The sequence below is a fragment of the Spermophilus citellus genome, assembly GCF_964194105.1.
Source record: "Spermophilus citellus genome assembly, chromosome: 8".
NCBI classification, from domain to species: Eukaryota; Metazoa; Chordata; class Mammalia; order Rodentia; family Sciuridae; genus Spermophilus; species Spermophilus citellus.
Genome location: NC_138189.1, coordinates 135,198,909 through 135,213,002, shown reverse-complemented (window position 1 = coordinate 135,213,002; position 14,094 = coordinate 135,198,909). Strand labels below are relative to the sequence as shown.

General features: G+C 37.6%; 1 protein-coding gene across 1 annotated transcript in view; it reads left to right on the top strand.

Annotated features, from left to right (window-relative positions):
- The window catches only part of HHIP (hedgehog interacting protein), a 102,133-nt gene that overhangs the window by 62,546 nt on the left and 25,493 nt on the right, over positions 1-14,094 (top strand). Inside the window, exons 8-11 of the mRNA XM_081304307.1 lie at positions 1,784-1,905; positions 4,060-4,183; positions 5,159-5,289; positions 8,259-8,340. Coding sequence (XP_081160433.1) covers positions 1,784-1,905; positions 4,060-4,183; positions 5,159-5,289; positions 8,259-8,340 — 459 coding nt within the window. The remainder of the gene's footprint in view (positions 1-1,783; positions 1,906-4,059; positions 4,184-5,158; positions 5,290-8,258; positions 8,341-14,094) is intronic.

Sequence of the window (14,094 nt, the reverse complement as noted above, 5' to 3'; positions counted from 1 at the left end):
TAGCCTCTGCCATTATCACACCCCGCTGGAGTGAGACATGGGTTCCAGTGATGGGCTGATATTGGCACAACAAAATCACCCAGCACCCATGGAGTGCATTAGGGAGCACTGTTGGTGGTGTACTATTTGGGTTTGGACAAATGGATAATGACATGTAGCCACCGTAGTAGCATCCTATTGAGCAGTTGCACTGTCTGGCCCCTTTTATGTAAGAAACTGAATGTAAAGGGTCCCCCAGTTCTCAGTGGACCTCGTGGCAGCCGGAGCCAGAGCTCACAGCCCCCAGCCATTCCACCTCTGGGAGAACTGGCCTTCTCTTCCAGATTTGCTGTTTCTTGTTGGAAACAAGTCAGACCTCTTTTTGCATAGTTTCTCCATCTTCAAAAGAACCGTAATACAGGAAAATTTTCTCATGCCATGTGGGTTTAGTTCCACCTTAAGTCACAGCATGTCTGTGCCATGATCCCTGCCAGGCATTGTCTTGGGTGAATCACTGAATTAAAAGGGGACAATAAAAGGACTGTTGCCTCAGAATAACCAACCCATCTTTGGCAGGTCAGGCGAACAGTTTCCTTATCATGAATGGGATCATTTGGAGCCAAAAAAGTTGTTGTTTTGTTTTGTTTAAAAATAATTGCTACATAACTCTCATGTCTCTAAGGCCCAGACTCTATGCTCATTTTTTTTTTAGTTTTTAAAATTCACTTAATAGCCCCAGTGGTTTGGTTTGGTTTGTAAGTAATTAATGTATTTTGTTGGCCCAACACAGTGATTCTCAATGGAATGATTTTGCCTCCAGGGGACCTTGGCAATGTCTGGAAACATTTTTTTTTTTTTTTTTTTGGTTTTAACAACTGGGTAGGATAGGGATGGGGGTAAACTGACATTACTGGCATTTAGTGGGTCGAAGCCAGGGATCCTGCCAAACATCTTCTGACTGGCAGGACAGCCCCACCCCCCACCTCTAAAATAAAGATTACCTGGCCCAAATTTTTGAGCAACCTAAAAAGCAATACAAGCCTGTTTTTCACATTTTGGAGAACTGATTATCCAAACTTCATTCTTTCTCCAGATTCTTTATGCTTACTCCTTCACTGACTTAAACATTCAACAAATACTGAGCCCCTCTTCCATCCTCAGCTTTGAACTAGGTCACAGGAACATAGGGATAAGGAAGCTGCAAGTGATGTCTGCCCCTGCTAGAGCCGAAGTCCGTGGCTGGAGTCACAGAGGTTTCTGGACCCCAGATGAGGTGCAGAGACCATGAAGACAGAGTAGACATAAAAGTCCTTCGTGTTTGTGGGACCAACTTTATTTCACTCTGGCATTGGAATCCAGTTGGAGCAGAGCCATGCTGAGCTTTAGAATGTAGCATCAGAACTAATAATACTACCCAAAACTAACCCTCTAACGAAGATGATATCACGTGGTGCAGATGTGGTTGATAGCACTGACTTTTATTCATAGTTCTTTGCCAATGTCTTGTACATAAGATGGCCCTTAAGAACAGACCAACAAGTGTTTGAAGACAGGGGACACAATCCTAAAGAAGGGAGATACCGAGAGAAATTAAGAAATAGACTCCAGAGGTAATTAAGCTTCAGCAGAGTAAACAAAACACACCAGGATGTTTCCGTTTTGGTTTCTAGAAAATCCAAACTAAATTGCTCATAGGATCCTGTCCAGCTCACAGAGGGTTCCTTCCTATGTCGGGAGTCTCCAGTCTGAGCTTGGAAGATGCCCTGGTAGGAATTAATGGGTATCCACCTCTTCCGTTATGCAGATGCGCTGTGGATCGACATCCCATGGATATAAACATCAATTTAACAATACTTTGTTCAGACTCCAATGGAAAAAACAGATCGTCAGCCAGAATCCTACAGATAATAAAGGGGAAAGATTATGGTAAGTTGAACATAATTTGTTGATTTTTGTCTTCCTTCCAGTTTGGTTTTAGTATATTAATTGAAGAGAAAAGGATTTCTGCAAAATGAGATTTTGAGCAGGCCTGAAAACACTGATCTAAACAGTGGTGAGGAGGTCAATCACTCATGTTTTAAAGGTCTGGGGACTCTCACAAGTCCTAAGGGTTCTATTTAGCTGATTGCCATTCCCACGGATTGAATAGTTCCCCTGTAGGTCCAAATAATGTAATGGTTTCAAAACTTAGTGGCTTCTACTTTGCTCATCTGCAAATCAACATGAATAACTTCAACTTATTTAATATAATAAGGGAGAACTTGTCCTAACATCTTATACACAAGGGAAAAAAAAAGTCTTAAAGGTAAGAAATTTCTCAATATTCAACGTGCTAGTTTCAGCAATTAGGAAAATTATAAGTGCTTCAAATAAGAATGTAATTTTTTAAAAGGTGTTTATTTTAGAGAAAACAAAGTAATCAACTTGTAAAAACAAGTCATGGGAATGGGGTGTTTAAACATTATTTTTAATAACATGACTACTGGGATATTTAGAGAGGACATATAAAAATATAAAATGGGTAATTGTGAAGTCCAAAATACTTAGTATTTTTCAATATTTTAGTATAGATTCCTTTTGAAGGTGGCTGTATATTAGATATCAGTATAGTTCAGAAAACATAGTAGATTAACATTATTAAAATGGTTTCTTCTTCTATTTGCTCATTCAATACTGATATTTATTTAGCACCTGGAATGAAACACCTGTGTTAGTCCATGTGGTATTCAGTTCTTGTACTTTATTTATTTTTTTTTTGGGGGGGGGCATGTTTGTGTATATGTGAGCATCTTATAAAAGCCAAACCAAAGAATAATGTGGCTTGGGGGGAAAAAAAATCTAGTGAGCACTTGATCAATGGAATTTGGCCTATATCATAGATTAAATTCTACAATTACATTAATTGAGGTTGAGCTAAAACTAATTACAACATCAACAGCTTTACATTTTTGTATTTTAAAACATGTCCACAGGGCTGACTGCATGCCAGATCTGTAGTCAGCACTTTATAAACCTTATTCATCTCATCAATAGAACAATTCTGTGTGACCGGCACGGTCATTGGCCACATCTCTCTTGGATGAGTAAACTGAGGCATAGGTTAATTATCCCGCCACCCAGAATGGGAAAAGGTGGGTTTGAACCCAAGCAATCTGACTGTAGAATTCACAGTCAATTACACTGCCTCTCAGGGTGCTAAGTATATAAAACTAGCCTTTTCTAATTGTCATAACATCATATTCATTATAATGGTATGAGCCAAGCAGAGGGCTTTGAAATTACTTTCCACAAAAGCTTTGGCATAACAGACTGCCTGTTCATGGTGACTTATTTGATATTAAAGACGTAAAAAGCAATTTTCAGGTTAATTTGTAACTGGCTTTGGAACTTTTCTATTGCAATTACCAGACATATATTCAAGTAAGTAATAGGAAGCACGGCAAAACTGAGATGCATGACTATACAAACGTAATTCCAAAGAAATTATTGGAGTGGATTTTGTTAACCACACGACTCTATAAACTAAATTCTTAAAATATTTTAAGTGAAGATGTTGACTAAGTGACAGTGCTTTTAAATATACAATAAATGTGGTTTCAAATATCTTTTATGTACTATGCTTTTATTTTCAGTTAAGTGTGAACTTTTAAAGATTTTATATAATTTGACAGAGGTCTGGTTTGATTTACTAAATATAAGTGGAAGTATTCTTCCAAAACATTGACTATCTTAAAAATTAAGTTTTTTTTAAAGTACATTGATTTTAAAGTAAATAACCACAATTTCCAAAATACCCAAATACTAATTATATTGAAAACTTGATATATCCTGGTGTTTATGACAATAACCAGAATCTGTATTCTTATTTCATTAAAATTTACCCAGAGATCTTTTAAATCTTGATGTTATTTAAAATAAGACTAATTATCTTCACTAAATAGCTAAAGCAAGGATTCATCTCTTGCAGCATGTAACTTATTTCAGAGTCAGGTTCCTGAAATAATCATTTCTTGGCCTGCATATTTTCTTTTTCTTGATGGAAATATGTTTCTTTTGATCTAATGCTATATTTGTTTCCAGAAAGTGAACCATCGCTTTTAGAATTCAAGCCGTTCAGTAATGGTCCTTTGGTTGGTGGATTCGTTTACCGAGGCTGCCAGTCTGAAAGACTGTATGGAAGCTATGTTTTTGGAGATCGTAATGGGTATGTTTCCTGGTACCACATTTTGATATACCAAATGACATATTCATCGTCATTTGGTACATCAAATTGAATACTTTGTATTCAAATGATTGTCTGCCTTAGGGAGTCAGACCTGGGACACACATGAATATTACAGAAATGCTTTTCAACAGCCTTGATTAAATTCATAAAATGTTTAAGGGCCCATGAAGTCTTCAGATGGACTTTTCTTAGTATTTAGGCTTTTCCCTTCATCTTCAACATAAATTTACCAAGTATATAATTTGAAAACTGTTGTTTTGCATGAGTTGTGGATTTTGTGTGTGTGTGTGTGATGCTGGGGATTAGAACCCAGGGCCTTGTGCATGCAAGGCAAGCACTCTACCAATTGAGCTATATCCCCAGCCTGAAAATACTTTTTAAATTATCTTAGAAGGCTAAATTTTTCTTTCTAAATTTTTAAGACTTTGAACAATAGAACATAATTCGTCTCTGTGGGTAGGAATATTATAAAATCAAATTTTAGCATCAATTTTTTGAAGTCATATTGTGGATAATTGTAAGAAACTGATGAAATCCACGTGAAGAATCTTGTTCCCCAAGTCTCTAACATGCCGGCACATGGCAGAGCTGAAATGCTTGGGTGCTATAAGGAACCCGAAAAGTACACTCTTCCTCCTGTCCCTCTCTCTGATCAATAGCACAACATGGAGTCTAGTCCTGGAGAAGAAGTATCATTCTCTGGATGAAGGGGAGGGCTTTTCTCATACTCAGGTACTTTTAGTGTCCCCTCCAAAGTATTATCTTTAAGTACTTTCTCAGCAGATGGGAATTTCACAGTACTCACACAGATAATGGGCTATATATTCTTCCCTTGAGAAGCCAGGTCTATGACACAACAATTACTTCACTGCAAATTTTAATTGAAACATTTTATTGTCATCTTTAATCAAAAGCATGTTTTCATGGTAGGTATCTGGTATGTTTTTGCTTTAGAAATTTCTTAACTCTCCAACAAAGTCCAGTGACCAAGCAATGGCAAGAGAAACCACTCTGTCTTGGCACCAGTGGCTCCTGTCGAGGCTACTTTTCCGGTCACATCTTGGGATTTGGAGAAGATGAATTAGGTACTGTATGAATTACTTCAAATAAGTTCCATTCTCACTTCCTTGCTCAAGATACTTTGTTCTATCCTAAAGAATAACAGACTTGTCCTACAGTGCTGGACATGTCATCCACAGCAGAGGATAAAATCTACTGGGGAGATGAAAGATGGGCCCATTATGTCTTCTTTTCTAGTAACTTTTCCCTGAGGAAAAATACCTTATCTTCATTCTCAAAATATAAAACTAATAAAACAGGAAAAGAGGAGGCATGACAAGAAAGGCTTTTGAGGTCCAAAGCAAGAATTTTTAAATGTCTTCTGATATTTTTTCTGTTTATATTCTCTATCTGAAAACCTTCCATCTACTTGTGTGACTTGGAATAAATATATATAAATACTTGTTGGAATCTGAAATTCCCTACACCCTTTATTTTTTAATTTTAACTTAAAAAAAATTTCCCCCCATTTGGGCATGGTATCTGATTTGTACATTTTCTTTCCAATAGAATAGAAATTACCTATTGATGATCCATAGAATGACTTTTTTTTTTTTTTTTTTTTTTTTTTTGGCAAGCTTAGCAGACTGTACCAAGGAAGCAAAAAGAAGTTGAAATTGGAATGTGATCAAACAGACAGTGAAAATTTTACTCTCTTTCTATTTTAAATTACAGGGATAAAGGTAGCTTTTATTATTTCCTTTAAAGAACAATATCCAAATAAACCATGGCTCTTATGTTTCATCAGCCTCAGAAATGAATTTCTAGTCACTGAAAGAGTACCTGTTTCCTATTTCAATCAGAACACTTTCTCTAAAAGTCCAGATTGATTTTCTTTTTACATTAAGTGAAAAGATTCATCAGAAATAGTTCCATGCCACTCACTTAGATTAATAAGGAACTCAGACAAGACTCCTGCAACACATAAAGTATTTCAGAGTCATGGGAACCTAATGATTCAAAGGAAAGAAGTCCATCTGTTCTTGTCCCAGCAGTGAAAGCATTTTACAACCATTTTTTCCCTGACATCCTCCTACCCCACTCAAAGAAACCCGACAGATACTTTTTCTTGCTTACATCTTCTGTAATGTAATTTAAATTTTATGGGCAAACTTTGATTTTAAGAATAATTAAATTGTGGCCGAGTTAGAAATTAATGTGTAGATGTTGTGATTGAGTCATTTTGATTTTCGGACATCATTTGGTTTTGATTTTCTTGTTTCATGGACAAGAACTCAACATCAGTCACGTTAGCATCATTGCTATTGGCTCAGATATCCCAAATATCTGTTAACACTTAAGAGTATGTTGCGTTGGGAGCAAAACTAAAAAAATAAAGCGAATGCACTCCTAACTCTACAACCCTGTATATACTTCATAATTAAGATAAATAAGCCAAGTGTGGTGCACACCTGAAATCCCAATGACTTGGAGGCTGAGGCAGGAGGATTGCAAGTTCAAGGGTAGCCTCATCAGTTTAGTGAGACCCTGTCTCAAAATAAAAAATAAAAAGGACTGGCTCAGTGGTAAACAGTTCTTGGGTACAATCCCCAATAAATAAACAAATATACTTTTGATGAAACACATCTTAACTGGAACTCTCTAGCTTTAATTCAAGAGCCATGCAAGAAAATGAGCAAGGTTTTGCACCTTTTGAAGCAAAATGTTTTGAGAGTCTGGTGTTTGGGGCGTGTTACTTTCTTCAACTATAAAGACAGGATGGCTTTGATGTAAGGATTAAATGAGAATTTTGTAGAATTTTAAGTCTCTTTCAAGAGAATAAGTTCTAATAATCTGAAAAGTTGACCAAAGGCATTGATGTAGTTCCATTTTTAAATTACTATCTGTAAATTGTCAGTTGTGTGTGTTTTCCTGAAAGAGCCACTGACTTAAAACGCATGTCCTCTTCCCTTTTCTTTAAACTTATAAAGTATTTGACTTTTTCCATCTCATGTTTATTTTCTCTGAAGAGTCTATATTTTTATCGTAAACCTTGTGACATCTTTTCAGAAACAGAAAAGTAGTTATATGCCCAGTAAAAACATGGAATCTTCTTCCAGAATACATCAAACACTATTTCATGAGTGTGGACAGAATGAAAATTTTAAAACCTGATAGACATATAATCACTAATACAGCTTCTAATTTCTATTCATGTGACTCATTCTATCATTGACATATGATATCAATGTCCTCCTCACTCCTTCTCCCTTCCCTCTCTCTCCTCAATGTTATTTTAATATCTTTTTAAAAGCTCCAGATTAAAAATGAGCACCTCCATTCCATCCAGCTCAAATTAACAGTAACAACCTGGTAACCAAAACCTTTCAATCTTGGGCAAAAGATAAGTCTAGGTAAAACGTATCCATTCGACAGTCATTCCATAAATATTTATTGAGCACCTACTCTGTTCTAAAGGGATACAGTAATAAATAAAAGACAGAAAAAAATTCTGCTAACATAAAACTTGTAAGTGAGGAGGACAATTACAATCTTTTAAAATATACTGTAAGTCAATGGTAATAAGCGCTTTGAAGAAAAATCTAGGCGCAAAGAGGGGTACTTGGGAGTTGAAGAAGTACAGTTTTCAGTACTGCAGTCAGAAATGGTGATACTTAAGCACAGAATCAAAGGAAGGGAGATGGTGACCCTAGTGGAGGTTTGGGACAAGCCTGCCTCACATGTTCAAAGCCAAGAGGCCAGAGAGGCTAGAGAAGGATGGATCAGGGCCAGCAAGGGGGGGGCTCTAAAGAGGCCACTGTCAGGACTCACTTTTGCTGAGAAGGATGAGCAAGGGCTTGCCCTGGAGCCTTAATGGGATATGGAAAGAAGTGACTGGAGTCCAGGGTGTTCTGGACGCGCCCTGAAGTTAGACTGATGGCGCACGGTCTTCATCTTTAGGCCAAGGAGCTTCCTGAAGAGTAATGCAGATAGAGACAGAGACAAATGCATGCAGTACTATAAATTAACTTCCTGTTATTTCTTTCCCCAACAGGTGAAGTTTACATTTTATCAAGCAGTAAAAGTATGACCCAGACTCACAACGGGAAACTCTACAAGATTGTAGATCCAAAAAGGTGAGGTTTCTTTTTATTCTTTGCAATCAATCAGGTAAGAGTCTTCCTCCAGTTATTTGACTTCATTCAAATGAGGCACGGAAGAGTCGTATTTAAGCAGTCAGCTGCGATGAACACTTCACCCATTCCATGTGCTAAGGGCATCCCGAGAGGACCCTCTACCCCATCTTCCAGGGCTGCACTTAACCTCTCGGAACTCTAAGGGCTCATTCATGCTCCTGTCACCCCAGCATTGTATTTGTGAAATCTGAGTTCTCGGTTAAAAGCCAGGGGAGGAACTCGACGTGTGAGGCAGTGGCTTCAGCTCTGGTGTTGGAAGGAATAAACCCCTTATTTTTGAGAAAACGAGAAACATGCTGGCAGACGTTGCAGCTGCTAGTATGATTTTTCTTAGGTCATCAGGATGAGTTGTTTTGGCAGTTCCACATCTGAGCCTCATTTCGAAACTATCTGAGAGCTCAAGGCTCTCATGAAGATGGCTGTGACCAAACAAATGAAAACCGAAGAAGCACTTTGTTATTGGCCTCAGCCAAGGATAGAGTTGACTGTTTTAAGCCTTTAAAGAATATGTTCATCCTGCTCCTGCTCCTTCCCGTTCTCCCATCTCAACATACAACTTGCCCATCAGCTTAAATCATCATTAATCAGTTGTTAATTTCATGCATGAGACCCAAAGTACCATAAGTTGCTAAAATTATAGCTGTTAAATAGACATTAGTTAAAAGTTTAGAAAAAACTCACTATATAGCAAGACCTAAGAGTTTTTACTCTTTAACCAAATGATGCTGCAAATTCCAGATTGCTCCTACATGAATTTTGTAGAATTTTAAGTCTCTTTCAAAAGAATAAGTTCTAATAATCTGAAAAGTTTGTGAACAGGATTTAAGTATGTGAACAGGATTATTTTGGAAATATGAGCTAATTACTAGCATAGTAGTGTTCAGCAAAAATGTTTTTTCAAAACCTTTGAGGCAGAATTTAGAGAACATCAACTTTAAAAAGAGAACAATATAAAGGCATTCCTTGAAAAGTTGACCAAAGGCATTGATGTAGTTCCGTTTTTAAATTACTATCTGTAAATTGTCAGTTGGGTGTGTTTTCCTGAAAGAGCCACTGACTAACAAAACGCATTCCTCTTCCCTTTTTTATACAATAAAGCCCTTTCTTTCCTGGGGGAAATATAAGTTGACATTGGCTACTGCAGAGCAAAAAGAAGAATAACGTAACGCATTTTAGCTAGGTACAGTGGTGCATGCCTGTAATCCCAGCAGTTCTAGAGGCTGAGACAGGAGGATCACAAGTTCAAGGACAGCTTCAGGAACCTAGTAAGACCCTAACTCAAAATAAATAAGCAAAATGGCTGAGGGTATAGCCTCATGGCATAGTGCCCCTGGGTTAAATCTCCAGTACCAAAAAAAGAAGAAGAAAAAAAAAAAGAAAGAATAAGCCCCATTTGAATGGTCTCTGGCCAGTATCACATGTCACATGCTGATAGCATTGCTTTCCCTATTTGAAAATACACGTTATCTTTCACAATGGGAAAATTATCCATCCATACACGGTAGGGATTTTATTTTTTTCTTTTTGAGTGTGAAACCAGTGTCTTCTTTAAGAAAAGCAGAGAAATGAATGAAAAAGCTGTCAGACACATAGGTACTTGTTGAAATTGGCAACATTAAGAATAAAATTTAAACTAATGTTAATTCATGAAACAGCAGCTTTCTAATGATTTTTAATGAGGTGTAGGGATTTCACTCAGATCTAATGCAGTTAGTTTCAAAATAGTCATTGTTGCTCCATTATGTTGTCAAACTCCATGTGCTTTTTGCAAGCTTCCTGGTAGTATTGTAATGAAGTCTCCCTTCTCACAGAAAAAAAAAAAAAAAAAAATCTGTCTTCATCTGGTTTGTTTAGTCTGTTGGTGAGTGGAGGTGGATTTTACACCTTCAGTCTATTATTAGTGTCTAATTACCAGGGTTGCCATAAGGGACCTTGGCTTCTGATCTTAGGGCCCCCTCTAGTAGGGTGGTCTCAGAGTGACATCCTGAAAGCCTGACTTCTCATTATGGTGCCTGTTTCTGGTGAGTCATGTCATGTGTGGGGCCAGGGTTAGGATCTGTGTTTGCTTTTCAGGAGGTGGGGGAAGTGACAGAGTCCCTAAGACACCGTCCTTGGACATGGGCATAGGCGAACACTTTAAAATCAAACCGACTATAAGAAAACTAATGTTTCCATAAACATTTGTTGGGAGCCTCATGCTGTTTCTATTTGGTCGCCAACGTTTATTATTATAGTATTTCTCCCTAGATGAGTTGAAGTTCTTTATAAGCAGACACTTAAGTATGTGAACAGGATTATTTTGGAAATATGAGCTAATTACTAGCATAGTAGTGTTCAGCTTGTCGGCATCACAGCGTAAGTGTTTTTTCAAAACCTTTGAGGCAGAATTTAGAGAACATAAACTTTAAAAAGAGAACAATATAAAGGCATTCCTTGTTATGTAAAAATCAACTCAAATTAAACTCTTAATTGTATTCTTGTGGAGAAGCCCCCAGACTTGTAAGAATAATGTTTCCACAATAACTTTCAAACATCAATGGCTTTTGTGGCCCTGGAAAAGAAAAATACCAAATTATAATTTTTTTTTATTTCAAGAAGTTACATTTTTACTGTAGGATTTATGCTTTTTTTAAATGGTTTTTTGCTAGACACACACAATGAGATAATTTAGAAATCATATGCAATATCTCTTGAGTCATTGAGAAGGTTCCAAAATTACCACTTCAATCGGTTAAGGACAATTTGGTCCAAGGCTATGAATTACCTAACCATTTACATAAGCTTCAGGTCATTTACAGTAGGCCCACCTTCCCAGAAAAAGATGGTGAGATAACCTGCAGTGAATATCAAATGTCATTACTTACTGTGAAACAAAAAAGAAAATTCAAAAATAAAAGAATACAACCATATTTCCCTCAGGCTTACCTAGCCTTCAGAAAGAACGTAAGGAAAAAAAAACCATCTGTAGGAAAACAGCACATTCGCCTTCATGTCAGAACATTGAACACACTTATGGGATATCCTTGGGGATGGAGCAGTCACATCTCGTGACAGAATGGAGGTAGGATCAAGTCAATTCCAGTCACCTGGCTGGCTCACCCAGCTCCCAGGGTTCCAAAACGTCTGTAGTACTGAGTTCAGCATGCCCTGACCTGGCAGACAAATAGGTTTCCATATACCGAGCACAGAATCTGGGCACTACTTCTAGTTCCACTTAGTAGTGCCCTGCTGGACTGGTCAGGAGCAAGGCTGTCCTAGTAGGACAGAGTCAAGTGTCTGCTCTCTGAATCTTCCTCAGACGGGATCCGCCCAGGTCATTTCACCTACTGTGCCCTGTTGACTGTGCCCTGTTGACATCAAAAAAGTACAGATGGGGCTGGGGATGTGGCTCAAGCGGTAGCGCGCTCGCCTGGCATGCGTGCGGCCCGGGTTCGATCCTCAGCACCACATACAAACAACGATGTTGTGTCCGCCGATAACTAAAAAATAAATATTGAGAAATTCTCTCTCTCTCTCTCTCTCTCTCTCTCTCTCCCCCTCTATCACTCTCTCTTTAAAAAAAAAAAAAAAAAAGTACAGATGATCATTCTTTCCCTGCCACATTTCTACAGAAGGCCCCAAAGAGATGAATAATGTATTTAAGACCTATTAAATAAATCTTTAGTATTAATGGTGCTCTTTCCATTCATTTTTGTAATTATTTTCAGGTAATTTCTCAACATTTGAGGTTCTCTTAGTACCAAAATTGGGATCCAGAGGTCCATGGAGGTTTAATGAGCATTTAATACCTAACTTTCAAATGTTCAAGTCTCATCATTGATTCTTGGTCTTTACTAAATCTTTTCAGAATTAATCAAATGGTCCTGGAGGATGGAATTAAAGAATTCTGACAGAGTTATGTAACTTCCAAGCTTTATTTCTACTGAACACATTTTTTTCTGACAATTATGAACAGATGGTCCTTCAACATTTTTTTTTCAGATGAACCTAAACCAAATGACGTTTGCTTGCTTGCTTCTCTCTCTCTCTTCTTTCTTTCTTTCTTTCTTTCTTTCTTTCTTTCTTTCTTTTAATTTTGAAATGTTTCTAGGGTTTATTTCTCCAGGAATCTGTAAGGCAAAGTGATTCTGAACCATGCTGATTCACTTACTTTGTACCCACTATTATTATATTTCAGCATGTTGCTTATCTGTTGCCCAATCACGTCCCACAGACCATTTCCTTAAGAGTCAATAAACTAACAATGCAAATTCCAGGCTTGAGAGGTCATTTTATAGAAATGTGGTATTTCCAAACTCCTCCATGACTAATATCAAAACTGCCCCTCACGTCTCCTTCCCCACTCCTGCCCTCCCCCTCCGAGGTGCCACATGCACCCTTTGTTTATTCTTTCTTAATATCGTCATCCTATTCCTTCTGACGTTGGATGCTGCAGGACTGAATTTTTTTTTTCCTCCGAAACAATCACTTCATAAGGGGAAATGGGTTCTGTTTATCCTTTGCATGTGTCTCAGGGATCTGGCAGGCAGCTCTCTCATCGTAAAGAAAGTCATACATAATAGAGCAGCTTTAGCCCAATAAGCCAGTCTAGTCCCAATTCATCAGCCCAAGTTTTATGCAAGTGGCCCCCTAAGTTGATAAATTCCCACAGTGCCTGTTGACCCAGCTGCCAAGTCCTCTTGCAGCAGGTGGTGTTTTCATGGCCACCCTGGCAGTAATACAAACTGTTTAGCAGCTCCATTGACCTTTCAGCTATTAACAGGGATACAGGCTCCACCAGGGACCAGTTTTCAAACATGACCGAATTTCTTAACACTAGAGGTCATGAACAAGTACATGCCCTATAAAAATCCATTCAGCATGGTGGATTTGGAGTCTGAAAGACAAGGAAGCATTTTCCACATTTTTTGCTATTATTATTAATTCTGCTTCTCCAGTAACCAAAAATGGATACACAGTTATCTGACTGCTTGTATTTTATTCCTTATATACTATATTTCATGTGTGGTAAAATACCTTTCTAACAGACAAATCTTTCCTGAGCTGCCACATAGCACCTGAAATTTCAAAGATATTTTATCAAAGAATTGGGAAAGATCAAAGTCAAAACTTCCAATGAATGGATAACGTACATATATAATATATGGTAATGGACTTAGTGTAACTAGAATTTTATTCATACTGTAGCAAGATTTGCATACGCATGTGTATGTATGTGTCTATCTGTGTGTGTGTGTGTGTGTGTGTGTGTGTGTGTGTGTGTTTGTGTACTTACAGGGATCACTTAAATATACTCAGACAATACCTGCCATGTTACATAGGGACATTTCCTATTTTAAAATGAATAGAAAAAATGTTTTTATTCTTGTTATTTATTAGCATATTATAGTTATACTTAATATTGGGATTCATTTTAACATACTCATAAATGCATAGAATATAATTTTCTTCATTTCAATCCCCAGAACTTTCTTTTTCCCTCCCCTTCTCTCTTCCACTGAACCACCTTCTGTATTGTTTTGGTCTTCTTTAATAAACAGAAGATATTATAAAATAACTTGTGAAAAAAATATAACCATCCTGCTTTGCTGGGGATTGAACCCAGGGGCTCTGTCCCTGCCCTCAGCCTTTTTAATTTTAATTTTGAGACAGTGTCTTGCTAAGTTGCCGAGGGTCTCACTAAGTTACCAAGGT